The 22,375-nt window shown below is 33.5% G+C and overlaps 2 protein-coding genes and 1 long non-coding RNA gene across 5 annotated transcripts; 1 reads left to right on the top strand and 2 right to left on the bottom strand.

Annotated features, from left to right (window-relative positions):
• Positions 1-80: 80 nt before the first annotated feature.
• LOC120346201 (uncharacterized) lies at positions 81-11,736 on the bottom strand. 3 transcript variants are annotated; one of them, XM_078114886.1, is made up of 16 exons: positions 11,503-11,736; positions 10,836-11,029; positions 10,035-10,194; positions 9,296-9,444; positions 8,755-8,909; positions 8,073-8,186; positions 7,363-7,566; positions 6,810-6,922; positions 6,151-6,397; positions 5,741-5,830; positions 5,226-5,431; positions 4,229-4,432; positions 3,565-3,712; positions 1,558-3,042; positions 1,084-1,264; positions 81-653 (listed from the first exon to the last, which is right to left on the bottom strand). In XM_078114886.1, the coding sequence occupies exons 1-14, from the start codon at positions 11,728-11,730 to the stop codon at positions 2,888-2,890; spliced, it is 2,367 nt and encodes a 788-aa protein (XP_077971012.1). In that variant the 5' UTR covers positions 11,731-11,736; the 3' UTR covers positions 81-653; positions 1,084-1,264; positions 1,558-2,887. The 3 variants fall into 3 exon arrangements, with proteins under 3 accessions (XP_077971012.1, XP_039271814.2, XP_077971013.1); XM_039415880.2 differs by having other exon boundaries at positions 1,088-1,264; XM_078114887.1 differs by having other exon boundaries at positions 1,137-1,264.
• Positions 11,737-13,793: 2,057 nt separating this feature from the next.
• Positions 13,794-16,525, bottom strand: LOC120346610 (amyloid beta precursor protein binding family B member 2-like). Its single transcript, XM_078114888.1, has one exon. It carries the CDS (start codon positions 15,345-15,347, stop codon positions 13,800-13,802), a length of 1,548 nt encoding a protein of 515 aa, XP_077971014.1. The 5' UTR covers positions 15,348-16,525; the 3' UTR covers positions 13,794-13,799.
• Positions 16,526-19,108: 2,583 nt separating this feature from the next.
• Positions 19,109-20,766, top strand: LOC144425731 (uncharacterized). Its single transcript, XR_013477604.1, has 2 exons — positions 19,109-19,328; positions 19,614-20,766. It is a non-coding gene; the product is annotated as an uncharacterized LOC144425731 (long non-coding RNA).
• The last annotated feature ends 1,609 nt before the right edge of the window (positions 20,767-22,375 follow it).

Below are 22,375 nucleotides of genomic sequence, written 5' to 3'. Positions count from 1 at the left end.
AAATCTATCAGCAGAACCAACATATGTCACCTCAAGACTCACTCCAGCTTTAATGCAAGCTTGAAAAAAAATATAAAATTTTTCAATACACAATTAATGTTACACTTATTGAAAATCCAATCAAACACCAACCACGAAGAATCATATATTTGCCTTTTAGTTTAGTTCTCTCTTAAATAACATGATTGCACAAGGGATCACCCCGTTGATAATTAGCATTAGATCTATCATAATCCCTATGCAAAAGTGGTTGAACAGAGAAACGACATTGGAAATACCATAAAATATCAAGTTCCACTCATGAACGCAGTAAACTTTTCACACAAGATAACTTGATTTTCAGTACTTTCACTAACAGCAACATCAGGGGTAATTTAAATTAAAGCATTATGGTATTACAATAAATGGTGCAGAAAGTACCAAAAATAGACACAATCCTGAGCATAGAAAAAGATATCAAATATCAACTAAATATCAACACTTGAAGTCTAACCCGATTTCTTCCCCACAGAGGATGTCTCATAATATTATTAAAGGGAGCGAAACAGCTCATTCCTCTGTGAGTATCATAATCATTATGAGCCATAAAATAATTTCCCTTTGCTCTGGTCTCCCATCCTATCACATTTGCAAGTCTTTCAATCAGGTTTGAACTAAACAAATATTACATATTGTGAGGGGGATTAATGTGCTAAAAACATAGTGATTAATTTCTGAGAAAGTCTGAATGATCCGAAAAATAAATAAAATGAGTAGCTAAGAACTACTGAATTCCAGTCAACCATATTGGCCATTGCAACGTGGACAGTAACTATCATCTCTTTTAAGGTTTCATTAACAGCGGATATGATAAATTGAAATTAATTTAGTTTATGAGACATTGAACAGTTTGTTTCTAAAGTAAGTTTAGTTTGACTCGTACAAAAGTTGACTTGAGTTTAGTTGACTTGAAAAAAAGGTGTTTCATAGATGACGATAATAAGGTGAAAATATTACTAAAACCAGAGTATACAGACGAACAATAACAAAAAATATGTGTATAAGTAATTTTAATTTAACAAACAATCACATCTTGCAAATCACCTACTCTATAGTAGCTGCTAGACCAATAGGTGAAGGAAAACAAGTTGCATCACCAGCAAATGCATAACCTCGAAGACATTCTGTATCCCATTGATAAGGTTTAATGTTGTACCAGTCCATCGGCCCCAGATCCACCCATAGCAAGCTGTTGAACAACTTCCTGAAGAGTTAGGCGGTCAACCTTCGGAAAATAATATTTTTTATTATAGAAGTGTCATCTATAAAACATATGCAGCAATAGGTATAAAAATTACTACAACGATAATCATGTTTTTCATTAAACAATTTTTCTCTGTAATAGGAAATGAAGTCATGAATACATTTGATTAACCAATGTAGGGCAAATTTCAATAACATGACCTCTTTTTAGTGTTCAATCACATTGCTAACTAATGATTTACTAGAACATGTTCTATGGTATTTTGTTGGAATGAGACCCAAAAACTACATCTGTATGAAAAGTTGTTAACATACCAGGTCATCTACTCTATCAGAAAATGATAATGATGTATCTTGAAATGGATATTTGATATCCTTTGCTTTGTCTTGTGAATCTTCAAATTTGTCGAATCTGACAATTTTACATAGATCTTCTTCAAAAGCCAGAACATTATAAATGTTGAGCACAGTGATGAAAATAGCCAGAAAAGCTGCATCCAAATGTAATTCCATTTTCGAAGTTAAAACTGCATAGGTATAGGTATGAATAAGTATGAAATATGAACTGAATAAGAATGCATACAATGAATCATTGAATAATATTCCTATAGATGACAAATATTATTGCACAACATTTTAACAATAACAATCTCATTTGCATTTGGAGTAAATACATAATCAGAAATATAGAAAAAAATAGTACAGAAACTAATTATTCTACAAATAGTTTACTACAGTACTATTCACAAAGGCACATTTGTTTAGTGGGTATTTATGTCTAAAAAATAACAACACACAAAAGTTTACTTCTCATAAATTTGCTGCACATTCTAACCTATGTAAACCATGTGTTTGAAGTTTTTCATGATCATATTGAATTTGACGATATATCGGTACCTTGAATCGAAATAAACTTATCTCTGATTTCATGTTAACAGTTCCAAATAAAATATCTGTAAATTTATTGGTGTAATTATTATTTAAACTAAATTTGTCAGACTGGTGATTTTAACATGTTTATACAGTATTTTCCCCATATTTTCAATGAATTCATGAATTTCAATGAATTGATTTTGCAGATTTAATAGCAATCAATAAACCAAGAAGCTACATAACTTGCAACACTGATTGAATATTTTATCATCTTTTGAAAAAATTTTAGATTAACTTTTGCTGATTAATTATGCAACTGGTTGGTGGCAAAAAAGATAAGTATTAAAAAAGGATGTACTTAAAAAATAGCTTAGTGGTGAATGCTGAACGGTCATCTTAGAATGCTGAAGTTTTTTTTGCTAAGTAAAACATAAGATACTTGTTATTATATGAAGGTTGGAACATATATACTGAATTTAAGTATTTTCATCATAGAAGTATTCAAATAAAATGAATAAATTCAAATAAACATATAGAAAAAAATCAGGAATATAAGGCCATTTGTATATGGGCAATTGTAAGCCCCTAAATGAAGTTGTTTGTTGGTTACCCGCATGAAATAAGGAGCATAAGCAAAGCAATATCAAGCATAAGCATTAGTCACATGAAAGGATCAAAATATGATTTTATTATAAACATATAATCCTGGTCAAATTTATTAAACCAGTATTTATACATAATCTGGCACAAGTCATATCTTAATTTTCATATTTTATGGAGTCTTGAATGAACATTTACTCAAAGGAATAGTTTGGCCGGAAACTGTAAACTCCTCAGTAAGAACATCAGAGGATGTTAAAGTTGATTGACTAGGCTGTTGTCCACCAAGATATACAAACATTTTACCAGGTTTCAACATGAGATCATCTGAACAAAATTAAGTATATCAATTTCACTGATGAAAGCAAAAGTGTTATCTACCATCTATTGTGTATTTTTCGAAATATTTACAACTAGGAAAATATGAAATTCTGAATTAGTAAATGTGTTATATTATTATTCAGAAGGTATGCACGCACGAGATCAAATGAACAATTGTAAGATTAAGCAAAGATGATTAAAAGGTATTTTCATGTACAAGTTGGTACAAGATCAGAATCTTTATATTTTATTTTGTGTAAAAGTACAAACTTTTTTCAGGCATTAAAAAAATGGTGCTTGCAAATGGTTGTTTAGGCAGATATCATATCACCTAGTGGCACGAGTTGGTAAGTAAACTATAAATTTTTTATCGGGCATTAACCAAAACATTCTCTTCATTTCCAATTAAATAAAAAAAATATTAATGTTTCAACATCCATTGACCTCATTAATTTCAAAAGGGACTTGCCACGAGATGAATCACTTCAACAACTAAATTGATATTCATTTTATTGAAAAATAGCATACCAATCCACACAGCTCGTTGTTCTGGTTTGATAGTGAAATGTACATTAACTGTCTGTCCTGGTTTTATACCAATGCGCTTAAATCCAACAAGTTGAAGATGAGGAGTAGTTACAGTCGAATTCAACCATTTAATATAAAGTTGGGCAACCTGCACAATGGGAAAACATTAAGCATTAATGTGAGTTTAATATCAAATAGCAGATATATGATTTTTATATTTATCCTGGAGGAGATGAAAGCAAAATAAAAAAGGCACATTCTATTTCTAATAACATATTATATTGTGGGTAACTTAATTTAGTTGAAATTGTTGGTAAGGTGTCTTATATGGTAACTGGATATAACCAGAAGTTTGCTTATCAATCTGAAATTCTTGAAATAGTATCTGAAATCAATTAAACCTGATGATGTATCAAATAATTCTCTCAAATGGATGATCACTGAAATCCTTATATATACGTATCTATATCCAATAAACAGTACTTTTTAGACTAGTTAATGATTGGGGCTAATCAATCAACAAATTTATAGGAATAGTTTGAAAAGTGCATATAAGAGCAAATTTAGGATTTAATTGAAAAAGTAGCCATCAGATATATTTTCAATTATCACAGGCTAAAGCTTGGATCAAACAAGAATGATAGAGCAACAACATATTTCAAACCTCTTCTCCATAATATTTTCCAGTGTTTGTAAGAGACACAGATATTCCAACGTCATCACAAACATCAAATCCAGATCCTCCAACAATTAAACCTCTGTATAAGAATGTTGTGTAAGAAAGTCCATATCCAAATGAATATAAAGGTTCACTCGTTGAATATCTGTATGTTCTTTCGTGCATGCTGTAGTTTGTAATGGGAGGAACCTGAAATGAAATGTCATATTTCCATCTACAACTAAAATGGTTTAAAAATACAAATTATATTCACTGTTGAAAATCCTGGATATATCTGTACCAGTATCAACAAAGATTAAATTCTATAAAGCTTAGAAATGATTTCCAAATTCTATGCAGGCATGTTTACAGATAGTTTCGTGATGGTCAAAGAAAATTGAATCAGGAAAGCTTGGCATATGTTTACTAAAAGAGTCATAGCCAGGGTCATATAAAAATCCCATGGAAAGATAGTCGGGACTTGAAACTTAAAAATTTTTTAAATTAAGGGTTTTTAAAGGTTCAGAGAAAAAAACAACAATAAGCATCAGGTTGAATATGCATTCTATTGACTACCGTATATCAAAATTCGACTTTCTTGAAGCTGGAGTCTAAGTCAAAATTCCTTCAACCTGGAGTCAAGAGTCATTTCCCAAATAACTTGGAAAATTTAGTTGAGTGTAACTTCTCTAGAAGTTGACTCTAGAGCCGTACACCATTTATTTTTATTTTTAATGATATCGGAGTTCAAAGTCCATATTTGAAGTCCCCTTGTCGAAGGCTGGGGTCATGACTTTGGATTCGAGAGTAGGAATTCCATAATTTAATAATGATAATCAAAGTCAAAATTTTCCACAGAAATTCAAAAAGATAAAGTTGACTTGGAATTCTCAAAAGGAAACAAACGAAAGCTTGAATATGCCAAAGATTTTGTAACCGATTTGTTTTATTCGGTATGTTGCAATAAATGTTGCAGAAAATAGTTTTTTCGATGGAAACAGACCTGGTCCAATGATTTTGGCCAAGTGTTTGGTAATCTCCCAGCAGGATTTTCTTGTCCTGATAACACCCTATAAATTGCTTCACCAGCAGATTGTGCAGGGAAATGACAAGCAATTATTGCATCAACTTCTGCAGATTCTTTTGCCCATGAAACGTCCAATGGACCAGCATTGAACAAAAGAACTATGATACGAGCACTTTTTCCAGCTGATAAAGAAAATTTATATGAAAAACTATTTTTTTTATCATTTACTATATAACAAAAAAAATTCATTGTAAATAACAAAAAAAATGTCTATATACTGGTAAGATTGTGAACAATTGTCTAATCATATGGCCTATATATTTGAAATTAGTCTGTCCCCATGCTTCAAGGTTCCATGTGTCACAGGGTCAAGAAAAACCACAAAATACCACAACTTTTTGTTGTTTTGCCTTTGGGTTATATCTCAAAATTCTTCATACCTTGAATAGATATCAAAATATTACTTAGAACACTCCTTTATCTCAACTTACCATATTGCACTACAGACTTCAAAAGATTTAGTTGTTCTCCGGGCAATGAGATCCCAGTACGATCTATTCCTTCAGCTTCCACTCCCACACCTATGCAAAGAAAGATAACATACAGGAAATTTTCTGACCACAAACTTTGTAAGCCAAATAACTGTTCTTTTGAATAAGTAATAAATGATAATTTCAAAATCAGGCTATGTTGGAGAACAAAAAATTTTCTTCAAAATCATTAATATGGTTCATACAGATGTATGAAGAATAATATATGCACAGGTAGAGTATATAAAGTATTGTAAAAGGTAACAAATGAGAATATTGAGTACACTGGCTAAAAGCTGAGTTCATGACTGATCAAATAAAGGAGATATTGAAACAAACGAATCTTATTTATATGGTAAAGTCTCACAAACCTGTCCCCAATGTTACAATAACAACATCAGATCCTGGAATCTTGGTTTTAATGTCTTGTTCAGAATACTGAGCACATTTTGGTAGTTTTTCATCCCATTTATCACCAGTGCATCCTTTAAGGATTGTTGCAGTATTTGTGCTAAACTTCTGTATCCCGTCATAAGGAGATGAAAAATGTATCATGCTAAATTGAGCTGGATAGTCGCCAGTCAAGGCAATGCTGTTATTTGCGAAGGGTCCAACAATCTGTAGAAATATATCAAAATTGTAAATTAACAAGACTTCCCTGTATATCCATAAAAACCATTGAGGCAATAATATGCTCATGCCACTCTCAACAGCATGACAGACCAATGTTTAAGTTGAGCCGAAAATGGATAACTTAGGGATGAATAAAAAACATGTCAGTTGTGTGAATTTGATGAGTTTATAAATCTTGTCAGCCATAAACAGTTTTATTAATTACGTTTATGTGAAATATTGTTCACTGAAATTTTTCTTTTAAACTCTTAAACTTATAATATTCTTCTTTTATTACAATAGAGTTTGATTTAAAAATATGAAATTGTACAATTATGTTAAATGTTAATTATTCCACACTCATCACTCATCAGTATATTACACATTAATTCGAGTTGAGCAAGTATAAATAACTTACAGCAACTCTGTCAAATGTTTCTTTTAACGGAAGAACTCCATTATTTTTTAATAAAACAAATGATTTCGCAGTTATTGTATATGCTAACTCACGATGTTCTGGACTCTGTATAACTGAATAGAAAAATAAGCTTTTAAAGCAAAATGTAATTGTAACTGATAAAAGCAAAATTAAGATATATTATATATCTCGGGTAAAGTTTAACAAGTCATTCTTCCAATCATAAAATATCTAGTAATTTGCACACTATTATTCATGAATTATATTCATTTCGGTTATATCTAATTATACAGAAATTAAATGATTGCGATTCTGCAGGTATTTAGACTCTATGGAGACCAGAATATTCAATAAAAACATTCAAATTGAGAATAATATTGCTAAGCTCTGATACAAAGCTGATACCACTCTCTGTGTTCTTCTATTGACACGGATACATCTTACAATAAAAAATGCTCTTTTTTAAAAAATTTGGTCCTGAGTATGAAAGTATAATTAATTTCCATAAATGAGGATATTGTAAATACTAAATTGTTTTTAAAAGAAATCTTACCGTCCATGCTAACATTGGCATAAGGATTCATTGAAGGTGGGTCAAATTGACCCAATTTAAATCTTGTATAGAAAAGTGGTTTGGCTCTTTCTCTCAGCAAATCTTCATCGATCATTTTTTGGTCGACCGCATTTTTTAACTTGAAAAATCGATTGAGCGGTCCAACATAGGTTAATTCAAGATTTACTCCTGCTGTTATGGCAGCTGTTGGAGGAAATTTATTATACATTTTATAAAACTTAAAGAGCGATTCATCTAAGCAATTCTAATAAATTTCAGGAATTTGATGAGCCATTCTAAATAAATTGGGAAATCGAATCGAATAACCTGATACCTGACAACTTAATAAGGTTGTTAGTGTTAATACGAACAATATCACATTTTTGTTCACAACCAGGGCAGACACAGAGTCACCTCCATTGTTGGAGATAGTTTGATTGAACATACTTTGCATTGATTATCTTATATTTTATCACTTATCAGAAGAGAAAAAAAAAAGCTTCAGCTTCAATCACATCAGACATGCCATATGTTTATTTATACCTGCTTTACTATAGTATCATTAAAGCTTAATTCCTAATTCATTATATTTTAATATACTAATTGAAGATTTGTGTCGGATACTAAACTGTATTCAGAATTCCAAATCCAAAATTATTTTTTAGGAAGTATTCGAAAAAGGTCAGTATCATTCAGTTACAAGTGCTCACCTATGGCAGTTTCTGTTGAATTACTCGTGTAATTAAAAAACAAATCAATGTGTTCAATTGCTCCTTCATCACTAACAACATATCCAGTGAAGCCAAGTTCATTTCGAAGGATGTCTAAGAACGAGAACATAATCACAATAGATTATGGTAAACAAGTATACGGTGTCCCAAAATGAAGGAAACCCACAAAATTGGTAATCGAATTAATGGGTTTCATTTATTTTGGGACACCCTGTATTATATTAGATATAATATTACTTCACATAAGAGTACACACTTTTAATTAATTTTGCGATTGAATACGTCAGCTTTCATAATTATTCTAGAAACAAGATTACCGAGAGAGCAATATATAGCATGCCAGTCAGATTTGAATGAAGATAACAATAGGATTCAATTGTGAATTTGGCAAAATTTTCAGATCATTTAAAAAGTGAATCAAAACACAGATTCTAATGGCTTAGAATAGATATCTTGATTTGTTGAACCATTTTTCTTTCTTGAAATTGGGAGTAGGGAAGGATATATTGTCCCAATTAACATTGGAATGGGCTCTCGGCTCTCGCATTACTATATTTCAAGGTATTATGAGGAGGGTGTGGAAAATATATTCAACAATTTTTAAGACTAAACTGGAACGATATCAAAATTTTGAAAGTGACGGTTGATATCAATCACCAACCTGTCAATAACTTCTTGTTAGCACATGCTGGGACTCCATTGATTGCATTATAACTGCACATAACACCATAAGCTCCAGCTTCAATACAAGCTCGAAAAGCAGGTAAATGAGTCATTTGCCAATCTCTATCGGAGACAACTGCATTGAAACCAAATCTGGTAAAATATTGAAAAAATGGAATATGAAACTGGTAAATGGAACATAAAGATAAAGACAATGTGATCATTGAATGCATTATCATTGATATAATTTTGGGGACTAGAAAAAAAATTCAACCATATGGTAGGAATATTAGAGAGCCTGTATTGAAATAGGAAATCAATCAAAGTAGTTAGGCTTTCTTCACAATTTTTCAATGTCTTATGTTAACAGTATAATATTAGGAAGCCTTTCACAAGAAACCCATCATGCTAAATATATTGACTTAAGGACAGATATATATACGGTAATTATATATATATAAGTTGATATATTTGTTGCCATACTACATATTACATACAAAAATGGTTGTACTGATATGCACTCTACGTTAGTACCTTACCTGTTTGGATTATTTTCAGGTCCACCGTGTACATCGAAATGTTTGCATACTGCAGTTGCTGCAGCATATCTGTCATTGTAACCTTGCAAACCTTCAACATAATGCTTGGCAAATATTCCAGTCAGAAATGGATCTTCACCATATGTTTCCTGAAATTTAATCCTTAAAACTTTACATTGCTGTAAGCCAGCTGGGTTGGATTTTGAATAACAGTTCAAAGTTGCATATCTCTGGACGTTCTAATCTCTTGTCATTCAACTTCGAATAAATTGGTCCATCAAAATTTATGTAACCATTGTATTTTCCCAGCTACATCTAATTAGAAGCATTTAGCAGTAGCATTGAACAATATGCTTGAATACTTTAGAAGAAACCAATTTAGTTTTGTGAACAAATTAAGACTGGAAAGCCAGTTTATTGAACTTCTTCCACAATTCTCTAGCTGAGCGGTAGTGTCATTCTACCCCAAACACAAGTGTACTATGCATAGGAAACATGAAATATTGCAACACGACCTGATGCACATGAGGCTCATAGACTTTACTATTATTAAGAAAATTGTTTTATGGTTGCTTTATATTTAACGAGAAAAAAATAGTATTTTTCTGAAGTCTGAGAATCACTATCTTTTCTTTTGATAATTTTTTGGAATATAAAAGAAAATTCGAAGGTTTGAGGCAGAATTTAAGTGCTTCAAGATTTTTTTACACATAATTTGACGAAATTGTCACAAAAATACCTGGTTCCGTCCCCAGAGTGGATGCCTCATAATATTGATGACAGGAGAAAAACAACTTAACCCAGTATGATCTTCATATTTTCCATGTGATTCGAAGTTATTCACTTTAGCTCTTGCTTCCCAACTGACTGCTCTTGCCATGTTTTCAATCAATGATGGACTATTTGAAAATATTGACAATTATTGAATATAAATCTACACAGGTAATCCTTCAAACTCATAAATATCTTCCCATTTTTTCTCACGAGTTTGCATAAAAAAAATGAATCAGAGTATGATAATATCATGCATTGTATGAAAGAATATGAAATCTAATTCAAACCTAATAATTCATGTTTAATAATGTCTAGAAACTCCATTGTTAGGCGCAAAAAATTTAATCCAATAAATTTCAAGTTGATCCCGTAAGATTAATCAGCAAGTTCCATTTACAGCAGTTGTTGAAGGGCAAAATGTAGCAAAATTTTTCAGGTCCTTGCACTCTTCCATCTGTCCACTCATCAATTATTAACAACATAACTTGAAAAACAATCAAGCAAATCTTTGAGTTTGATCTTGCATCATTTTCCTACAAAATCCTTTCCCAAAAATGAGATTCAAATCAAGTACTTGGCGTTGACCTTCAAAAGGATTCATACAACCAATATACTCGCATTTTATTTAACACAAAAAATTCGTTATAACAAATTAGCCCAATTTCATTTGCTCAAAGTTTACTTGGTTGTTATCAACGAACAAGGAGGGAATTTAATCAAAATATTTTTTTGGAGTTTGAAACATTCACCTAACAAACGAACGTACTCAAAAGTTGCTGCCAAACCGATTGGTGACGGGAAGCAAGTTGCATCATCTGCAAAAGCATAACCACGTAAACATTCTGTATTCCATTGATAAGGTTTTACATTGAGACGAGATATCGCTGGAGCAGGTCCATCGATGTTTGCTCCTCCCATAGAAAGTTGTTCCACAAGTTCATCAAGTGTTAATCGATTCACCTTAAATGTAATAATCAATTCTGAGAAGTTACTCTATGTATGAATAATGTGTGTAAATGAAATTTATTGAATCGCACTAATTGACCTCTGCATAGTTTCTTGATGAATTGAACATGATAGGTATATATTAAACCATGGTATATATTTTATTTTCATATACTTGGCAAAGTGACTTTTCATGGGTTATCTCAATATTACAGCATTGGAAAATAGAGTCATGTCATGCCAGAATACCATTTATGTCGCAAGTAACAAAATATTTCTGATGGGGATATCTGAGCATAGAAAACCAAATATTTAATTTTGAAACTCATTAAATAGTCACTTTTCTGCTGTAATTTTAAGATGGTTCATTCACACATATTTAAACCAATAAATTTCACTTTAAATTGAATTCTGGCATCCTCAATTCATACATTATATGGCAAAAGATGTGATTATTTGACAACAAATTGTATATCTTACAGCCTTACCAGGTCATCCACCCTTTCATTAAAAGATAATGACGTGTTCTGAAAAGGGAAGTCCGACAACTTTCCCTCAATATTATTATTGGACTGGTCTACCAATTTGCTAAATTTGACAACTTTGTAGTATTCCTCAGACACAATAGATCTCAGTGAGAGAAGATCTTTTTCCGCAGACCCTAGCAAGCAGCAAGTCCCAACCACTAATATCACAGGAATATTCATATCAATCATCTATATTACAGTGTATTAGTGTGACAAAAAATAAGTGCACAATTTACAAATATTAATCTTAGAACACAAAAATAGGAATTTGATGAAAATTTGACAGCAATAGCGAGCACAAAAATACAATAAACAAATAAAAAGCACCAGTAAATCAATGCAACATTTTATATATGATTGGGGGTGAAAAAAGAATAGTTAGAAGAGGCAAATAAAAAGAAACTTTTGGATTGCCTGCCAAGATCTTTTTATATGAATTACAACGAATTGACAAAATGAAGTGGCTGAAAGTTATATACTACTGGCAATGGGCTGTACTTATATACATTGTCTTCATTATTAATGAACGACACAAACCATAAATTGATTCAAATATGTCGATGTCAACACCTGTCACACATATATATAATGTTAATATAATAAGTACCTGTACATTTGTATCACAATTTATCACTTAAGAGTATAAGACTGCAATAAAATATCAAGGCAAGCTGAAAGCACTAGCCAAAAATAGTACATTTGATTACCATAACAGCATTACACTACTGTTTATGTAGAAAACTGTCAGAATGAATATTAATTCACAAATATTTTCAGAAAGATTAAATCAAATTTATCATGATTTGACTGCACAAAAATATATTTATAAGAACATACCGTAATATTCAGATGGATATAGAGAAAAAAATAATAATAACAATACTGAAACTTTGAGATTATCCGGCATGCACTGCAAGCAAATATCCAAATAAGGCAGAAATTTAATGAAATCCAAACAACAGTACACGTTTTCTCACTGTTCACACATTATATGTAAACTGAAATCAGCATGCAAACATTGTCACTCAATTGTAAAAGTTAGAAATGGGATCTATGTTTGAACAATTTGTGATGGTAATGGTAACATCACAAAATGCGCTTACAATGACTAATTCATCTTTCAGTAGAATTTCTTCAGTGACATTTTAATCAATGTAAACTCTTGCTTTCCTAAGAGCACGTAGTTCTTGATCATGAATCATGATAACATACAAATAATGTCAACTGCAGATCAATTTATAATAAACAAAATAAAAAAAGTTGAGATATCATAAGGTTAATATTAATACTGGGAAATGAGAGGAAAATGGAATGAAAAACAAAAAAAATTCTGCTTTTTCTGAAATAGTGTGAAATTCCCGCGGGCTGCATGTAGTTATTGAAGTATTTTTTGAATCTGTCAACAAAAGGTACCATTTCAAAATGCTTATAGAATTGCATTCTTAATGTAATTAATATAATTATAATGTTTCGGTATCGACAATACTAAACATCAATCAACGACAATAAGAATTGAGTTTTAGTTACTTTAATGATGAAGATATAAATTGGTTTTTATAAGGAGATCCCTCTCCTTATTATTTATTAAAGTACAATAATGATATGGTTGTATTACAGACGGAATGTAATTCATACAGAATGCATGTATGGTCATGATTGATACAGTTTTATTATATCATGAGCAGCCTAATGGTCATTATGTTATGATTGATGAGTTATGAACACAAGAATACAGCATTCATGAATTCATCCAATTATAATATTTTACAAGCCACATAGAAAAGCATTGAGCGTATTTAAAAAAAATAAATTATCTACAACCAGTAAGCCTCTATTAAAAAAAAATTGTGGATTAAGTCGCATGCAGAAAGACATGAAAGGAGTGAATGCAAAAGAGTTACAAGAAGGTTCAAGTATCCTAATAATCATGCAAAAACATAAATAATTCAAACATCTTTAAAATTTCTTATTGCAAGCTATTACTGATATCAATGTTTATAATATAAAATGGAGAAAAAATTGCCCAGCTGTCATAATAATTGGAAATAAAACTTATCGCAATATATTACGATATATATTAATTTATTGCTTTTTATTGAATCCAGAATACAAAACACCTTATTAGGTAATAAGAACTGCAATATTCAAATAAAATGAATATATTTTATAATCTCTAATTTCATTGCTGGAGTCCCTTACCATGTAACAAACTATATTCAGAAACATTTCAAGTAATAAAATAAACATCCTCAAAAGCTTCAAGATTTGTTCTTACGCCAGCCAGAAAAAAGTTTAGAAACTTTAGTTTTCAACGATTTAGAATTTTGTGGAGTTTCATTGACCAATTTTATAGAAGGCTTAGAGTCTATAGCTTTTTGGTACCTCAACATACAAGCTTCTTGTACAGCAAGTGCTAGTTTTGCAGCATTTGGTGAACATTGCAAGACATAACAATTAGCTTCACCACCCATTACACAAATAAAGCCAAAAATTTGTATATCATCACCTACACCCATAAAACTCAAGCACCTCATTCGACAATTAACAATAGGTGTATTGTTTTTATCAGTAACAGATAAAGCTGATGGTGAGACTGTAACTTTCACATCCATTCCATTTCCATCTAAATCTTTCATAAGTTCGAGTATTGCCGCTTTTAAAATAGCAATACCACTAGGTTTTGATACCTTTGTGACGCCAATATATTTTGAATAGAAGGTTTGGCGGGACTCTGCTGATGCAACTGGAATTTTATCAGCATTAGCATTCTCAGCTTCATTTTTACTTAATTTTTTGTGCTTCACAAGTAAAGTACAAATTGTATGAAGCTGTTTGGCAATAGACTGGGCAGGCGCATCACAACGAAAAACGTGACACTTATAGATTTTTGTGGAAGGGTCCTTGACAACATATGCAAAATCTCGGGAGCTATCACGTCCTACACCCCATACACGAATATGTTTTATAGGTTCGGATTGCAAAACTGTGTTTTCCAGTGGATCTACTATTTTTAAATGATCATTATTAATAAGGAGCATAAGATCTTTCCCCTCACCCCATACACCAACACCATCCATGATTTGCGATCGATTGTTGGATAAAAGACGGATACATGAATTGACTGCAGAACTGCTTATGTCAGGTTTCAAACTTTCATTTTCCATAGGCAACCAACCAAGAGACCGAACAAGAAACATGTGACCATCTCGAGAGTTACCAGACCATCTATTTGAACTGTTGGTCTTTCCAGAATTTCCAAGAACAGGAAAAGAGTTTTCATTTTCAGATGATAAATTCCTTAAATCTGTATTGCTGTTATCTAGAACTGGTAAATGTTCTTGTGTTTTTCCTGTATCAACATTCCAGTAATAACTTCCAGAGGAGTCAAAAATCTTTTTCCATCCAGGTGGAAGCTCGTCAACACTAGTTTCTGTCAATGGTGAAATTGATGCAATCTGGCTTTCATAATCACTTAGAATTTCCTTAGGAAACGAAGATTCCCAGGATGCAGCATTAGAAAGCAATTCCCATGTTTCATCTTCATTATCAATAATTTGACCAAACATTGTGCATGTTTGATCTGCTACAGCATCTGTACATTCTCTCTCATTTGAGATACTGCATTCATCCACAATTGTAACAAAGTTATTGACATTGTTCACATTAGACGATGTTGCGTTTTGGACACCAGATTTAGACTCAATATTTTTATGTGGTACAACAATCTTGTTGATCATAGTATTATTAGAATGCCTCAACTCAAGAGTGTTGGGCTTTTTAATTTCAGCAGTTCCATTCGATTCCATTAATTCGTCAGTGTTTTACTCTAAAGTTATATACAGATCGACTAGTTAAGTCATACAGTTATAGCTAGGGATGGAAGTTTAAGAATTTTTGAATCAAAGTCAATTTAAAACAATTTCAGAAAACGTGGTTTTGAAGGCACCTATATCCTAGTTGAAATTCTTTGACCACTTGAAACGCTTTGGAGATTAACAAGTATGGTATTATTACTGTATTCTGGTATTATAAACGCTTTTTTAAAATGTTAAGTCACCTTTGGAGGTCATTCACTCATTGCCGTAGCCTACTCCTTTTACTGTTTTACAATCATAGCACAAGCAGTAGGCTATCAAGTTACATTTAACTAATGTCAGAATGTAGGTACATTACATCCTAAATGAATTTTGAAGGTCAACTTCAGAAAAAAATGATCACTTTCAGACTTCACAACAAAACAAAATTCTAAGGTTATGTGTCATAAATATACCGTATTGTTGCTGAAAGAAAAGGTATGGTATTCCAGTATTTGATGCATTTAAATATTTTATATAACGGTATGTCTGTATGTATGAATGTATTTTTCCTATTAGTCTAGTTCAGGGTGGTCCAAACCCAGGCCCGCCGCTTTATTATCTATCTGTGGCCTGCGACGCATACGGAGAATATTTAAAATATTGTATTTTAAATTGCTTCTCATAAAATAAATCAGAAAAATTGTTTTGAAATATTGTTGTTATATCACTATTGTGACTGAATTGACTAGTATGATGGCTACTAGCAACTAGCTAGTGACTGAAGCTACTAGCAAAGTTGAATGATGTGCTTGGCAGTCTAATTCTTATCTGAATTTATATCGTTTTGGTTGCATATATATGCTAACAATATCAGAATATAGGCATGATAGAAAATTAAAAATCAAATGCGGATTCCATTAGCCTAGGTTGGCAATGCCTGATAACTATGTGTTGATACAATAGAAGTGCTTGTTTTATACTGCACTGTCACACTGTTTACCAATTCTTAGTACTAGGATAGGATTTATTGCAGTATTGTGGCCCGCGAACAATACCTGAATACCAAAATAATGTTGTGGCCTGCGGAGCCCACAACCTTGGGGTCTCATGTAGTTTCTTACCTAACATACTTTTAGTGGCCGCAGCATGACAATTTTTTCACGTATCAATCCTAACCCCCACCTGACTACACTATCCAAAAAGTACCTCATTACGACGTCACAGTGACGTAATAGAGCCCTTCAAACTATACGAACTGCCATCCAAGACGCGCAAACGAGCACCCAAAATCGAACATTTATTTCTCTCGTTTTCTCGTCGCAACGATTCCAATAGGAGAGAGACGTCCGTCAGTTCTCTATCGTTGGCGCCAATGCCATTTCGGTCGATCGTGCGTATATTTGGCAAGCTTCTTGACGTGATTGTGATGTCGGAGTGATTTAATTTTTGGATGGCGTAGTCAGATGGTGGTTAGGATTGACATATCAAAAAATTGTTATGGTACGCCCACCAGAAGTAGTCTACGTTAGGTACGAAACTAGGGTCTAGTATAGTTTAGTACCACAAGTACTTCCAGTTGGCGTATCAAAACGAATTTTGCATATGTTATTCCTAACCCCCACCTGACTATGCCATCCAAAAATTATGTCAATACGACGTCACAAACACGTCATAGGGCTTGCCAAAGTATAATTACGATCGCCCGAAATGGTATCTGCGCCGCCGATTACGAACTCGCTAACGCGGCGATCTCTCTCCTATCGTGATCGTTATGACGGGAAAACGAGAGAAATAGCTCGATTTCGGGTGATCATCGGCCCGTTTTGGACGACCATCCGCATACTTTGGCGGGCCTTATTACGCCAATGTGACGTGGAAATGACGTAATTTTTCGATGACGTAGTCAGGTGGGGGTTAGGATTGGCATATGCAGAAATTGTTGAGCCAGGCCAACTAGAAGTGCATGTGGTACTAAACTATACCAGACCCCAGGACCCCGAAACTACACAAGACCCCAACCTTGGACCACCCTGGTCTATTTCATTAAATCATTGATTATGGTACAGGTACCATGTACCAGTGAGTTAGCGATAATATTACAAAAAAATAGAATCAGATTCCTGGATTCTGAAATATTCAAACGAAACATTTAGGCTCGGCGGTGTGGCTCAACGGGCTAAGCGTTAGGAATACGGTCGCCACCGCAACTCTAATTACTCTGCGTGGGTTCGCAGGTTCGAATCCCATGCAGGGATGGTTATGTGCGAGAGGATTGCTGGACTCCTCGCTGTCGTTGGGTGGTTCACGTAACCGCTGGTCGGTTACGGCTTCCTCCACCACCAAGTCCATGCTTCCGAAAAAAAAAAAAAATACAGTAAAAAACTAATCCCATACCAGACTTGGAATGGTAACCGGACGAGAGGCCGTGGTTCGTCATATGGATAAGCCGTCTTATCGGCTTTCCTCTTCCCCCGGGATAAATGTGGCACGGCGGTGTGGCTCAACGGGCTAAGCGTTAGGAATACGCTCGCCACCGCACCTCTAACTACTCTGCGTGGGTTCGCAGGTTCGAATCCCATGCAGGGATGGTTATGTGCGAGAGGATTGCTGGACTCCTCGCCGTCGTTGGGTGGTTCACGTAACCGCTGGTTGGTTACGGCTTCCTCCACCACCAAGTCCATGCTTCCGAAAACAAACAATACAGTAAATCTAATCCCATACCCGACTTGGAATGGTAACCGGACGAGAGGCCGTGGTTCGCCATATGGATAAGCCGTCTTATCGGCTTTCCTCTCCCCCGGGATAAATATGTAAATACTATCCTATCCTATCCTATGTAAAGCCTATCCTATCCTGAATTGAAAATGAAATACCGTACCGGTACCTACCGTATCTATCTAAACTTACAGATGTGAGATATAACGTTAGCTGTCCAGTGGGAATTGCATAACAATTTTTGCATCTGTTATTTTTAACCACCAGTACCACCTGTAGACCCGACCACTGTCATCTAAAAATTAACGTTACCGTACCGGTACCTTACCGCAGTGTTTCCAACTGGTGTCGCGGTGTGCGTAAATAAATATTGTCAGCGCGCCGTGGAAAATTATAGGTAGCATTCCTGAAGAATGGAATGATACTGTTGAAACACATAGGCCGCGAGCCGAGGCCATTTATCTTTCAGTTTCGTAGCGCACATCAGGTAACTACCTGAAAATGATTTTAAAATGTTCCTTAGAAATTTAGTAACAAATATTGCCTTGTTCCCACTTCCAAAAGTTGCACGTTTTACAGAAAAGACGCTTTTACTACAATAAATATGTGTTACCATCTGTCCTATTTTCTCTGCTTTTCCGGTATCATGGGCCAATGAACGCAGACTTCTGCACGACGTAACAGTCAAGTTAGTCAGCTGTAGGTGGATCCCCAGTGGTCGGATGAATATCAGATGTACTCAACTGCTCGCTTTTGCGTTGAGTAGCCTTTCCATAGTTTTTTTCAGTTACCGGTAATATTAGTCCAGTTATTCTAAGGAGGTGTTGAAAAGTATAGGTAAGATATTAAACACTTGTATATTCTTGCCATAAATAGCAATTTTAGTTGAGCACTAGCTCATAAGACGTTGTTAAATAGGTACAGGTACCGGTACCGGTACGGTGCGGTAACTCCAAGGAAGGCTAGACCTAGAATAATACTGTAATATGTCACAAACAACGATATTTTCTGGCTTGCATGAAATGTTTATGATTAATTTAATGATTCTTCTTGACTATTCAGCAGACTTATACTACTATATAGGCCACAGCATATTTGGAAATAGAAATGAATGGCTGTTTCTGTAATGCACGGTTGTGTGAAAGAGAAGAAATTAATCAATTTTACTAATGTCGGTTGGTCTAAATCTAAATTCATAGAGTCGACAAGAACCTGGGAAGCAATGATAAGTTATGCCGGAGTGGAAAGAAAGGTAGCATTGGAAATGATTGAGAGGTGAGAAATGAAGTTGTAGACAAACAGTTGATGTTTCAAAATATAGTCTATAGTCCATACTCATACTGTCATAGGACATTTCAGACTGTGATATATCAAAATTTAGTGTAGATATAGTCTAGTAATGGTATGCAAACACTGCTGGACTGTAGAACATGCAATGAGCATATATACGCTCATTTAGTACATCAGATAAAATGCATTATGTATTCAAGGTATTAGTTAGTATTTAGGGGTATTTCTAAAATCATGCTGCTCCAAATATTATTTTCTTCCTTATTTTAGATACTGTACTACAAAAGAAAACGGCAATGTTCCACCAATCCGACCTAACGCAGGCTCTGATCCCTGCTGCTATCAGTGCTATAAAATGGATTGAACAAGAAGTCTTGAAGCTTAAAGGTATATGAGAATCATAATAGTTGCAAACAGCTTAGATGGGCTATTCATATTGAAATACTTTAGCACTTTTCTGCAATTGGAACTGCCCATCAAATTCATGTTGGAGACTTCATTGAGATTTTCAATTCATTTTCTTCCCTCGACTATGAAGATCTTTTGAGGTTAACGAGGTATTAATAAATAAAGCTGAGGAATTTGAAGAGGATATGAAGAATGTAAATGATACGGTACCAGGGCACGTCTATTTAACACTGTCAAACATAAGGATTATACTCTCCACCCAACAATGATTCACTGAAGAAGCATGTGGCCCTCAAATCAGTTCTTGAGTTGGCAAACTGCAAAGAAAAATAGTCAAAATAATTTATGAAAGTGTGCCAAAATCAACTTAAATTGCACAGATTTTTGTTTTTGTATTGACTGCAGAAATCACAGTACACCTATAGAGGAAAAGTCGATTTTTGAGATAGTGGATTTCGAAAACAATTCAGAAGAAAGTGAATTAGATATTACAGTTGATTTAATAAGTATCATACATTTGTTTTTTTTTTCGGACATTTGTTAGTGTCGTAGTCCTGTTTCTAGAAATATTATTGCCTTTGTTCAAATACATAACCACATAAACTAAAAAAAGATTAATTGTAAATTGTAATATTTCTGTTCACTATGTTATGTACATATTGTACATTCATTTAATTTTCTTGATTTTTGCGGTAAATTTCTAAGTGAAAAATAACTGATTTATTTGTGTTTTCGTGCTCACGATGTTAATTTGTGACTTCATTGCTTAAAAATAAATACGTTTGATACTTGATAGCTTCTATAAAATGGATGTAGCTTTTTATGCTGTTCTTGTTGTAAACTGCTTGTGGTTATTACATAAAATTTATTCTCAAATGTGAATCAGCGTTGTTGGTGTCGCTGCTTTCGAGGTCACTCCCGACTCCTGTCACACAATTAAAGTATTTTTTGTTGTTGGTTACATGTATGCCATATTTTTCGTAATCTACCTAATAAATTATGATTGACTGAGGAAGTCCGATTTTGGTCAGGCAAAACATTACAGGAATACATTTGTGTTAGTGTGCTGTAGGGCTCTCGAATTGTATAGTTCTTATGTATGCGTTGTAAACTTATGGTTATTGAATTTCCGGGAACCTCTTATATTCAATTTCGCACCAGGATTGTGGAACAAGCTGTAATGCGTTCATTATGTTCGTTTTCACAAAAAACTGAAGAATTTATTTAGTTACCAGATGTGCGCCACGAAATTCATTTTCTGGGCGTTTTCATGGTTTCGTCTCACGGCCCATATCCGTGGTAAGGATCTACAAGTGTTTAATAATTTACTTATACATTTTTCAACAACGTCTTAGCATAACTTAACTAATAATAACTAAACAGGGCTATGGAAAGCCTGCCCAACTCAGCGCAAGGTCGAGCAGAAATAACTAATATTCATCCGCTCGCTAACAGCTGGTTTAATTCAATTGTTACGTCATGCAGAAGTCATTGTTCAGTGCCGAAAATGTAGAGAATATAGGACAGATCGTAGCACATATTTCTTGTAGTAAAAGCGTCTTTTCCGTAAAACGTGCAACTTTTGGAAGTGGGAACAAGGCAATATTTGTTACTAAATTTTTGAGGAACATTTTAAAATCATTTTCAGGTAGTTACCTGATGTGCGCTACGAAACTCACTTTCTAAGCGTTTTTCAGGGCCTCGGCTCGCGGCCTAACATGTAACTTTGACTGATCATGATTTTATGGCATTTCTCACAACAACAACTGAAAACTTTTTGTGTAAAAATGCTTATAACAGCATAATAATGAAAAAGTTTGTTCCCCCTAGTATGTACAAATCATTTTGGCAAGAGTCCTTTAATATTCCTAATGTGAAGTGGGATAGCTACTTCAAAAATTCGTTTTCATCAACCATTGAAACCAAATTAAGATCTTTCCAAATTAAATTTTTTTATAAATCTATAGTTCTCAACTATACATTACACGGCTTTGGACTAGTGGATACAAATATGTGTGAATTCTGTAAACAACATATTGAAACCTTATTACATTTGTTTTATTATTGTCCCATAACAAGTCAATTTTGGTCTGAGGTAGACCAATGTCATTGGGTAGACCAATGGATAGTTTTCAAAACTGAGAATTTGAATTTTAGTCTTAGTATAAAAGAATGTTTCATAGGGTTTGATGATATTCCTAATTTGCAATTTGTTAACTGTGTATTATTGGCTGCCCGTTTCTATATATATATGCCGAATTCAGAAGCACAAACCGATTTTTGATGTGTTTTTCAAATTTCTATGTGATATCCGAGATAGTGAAAAATATTCAGCATTTAAAAATGGCAAACTTCACATACATAGAAAAAAATGGAATTTATTTAAAGATTGCAATAATGTTATTATTGTAAACAGATAATTGTTATTATATTATTCTAACTATTGTATTAAGTTATAATTTATGTATATGTATAGGGTCGTCTGGGATGACATTGTTATTGGACACGTAGTGCGTAGGTTCTCAAAGTGCTCTGTACGGAGCCCCAGGGCTCCGCGAGAGAAACCCAGGGGCTCCGCGAGCTATTCGATTACTTTTCAAAATACTGACCAATTTTGTAACTGT

This window comes from Styela clava, chromosome 8, assembly GCF_964204865.1.
Source record: "Styela clava chromosome 8, kaStyClav1.hap1.2, whole genome shotgun sequence".
Classification (NCBI taxonomy): Eukaryota; Metazoa; Chordata; class Ascidiacea; order Stolidobranchia; family Styelidae; genus Styela; species Styela clava.
Note: the sequence above shows the minus strand (reverse complement) of the source record. Positions and strands in the feature narration are given on the sequence as shown.

Excerpts from the sequence above, each read along its gene's own strand:
- LOC120346201 (XM_078114886.1), bottom strand. The coding sequence starts at position 11,730 with ATGATTGATATGAATATTCCTGTGATATTAGTGGTTGGGACTTGCTGC. Across the intron at positions 5,831-6,150 it reads TATTGTAACATTGGGGACAG|GTGTGGGAGTGGAAGCTGAA; the intron begins GTTTGTGAGACT and ends TTCTTTGCATAG. Across the intron at positions 5,432-5,740 it reads GAAGTCTGTAGTGCAATATG|CTGGAAAAAGTGCTCGTATC; the intron begins GTAAGTTGAGAT and ends TTTCTTTATCAG.
- LOC120346610 (XM_078114888.1), bottom strand. The coding sequence starts at position 15,347 with ATGGAATCGAATGGAACTGCTGAAATTAAAAAGCCCAACACTCTTGAG.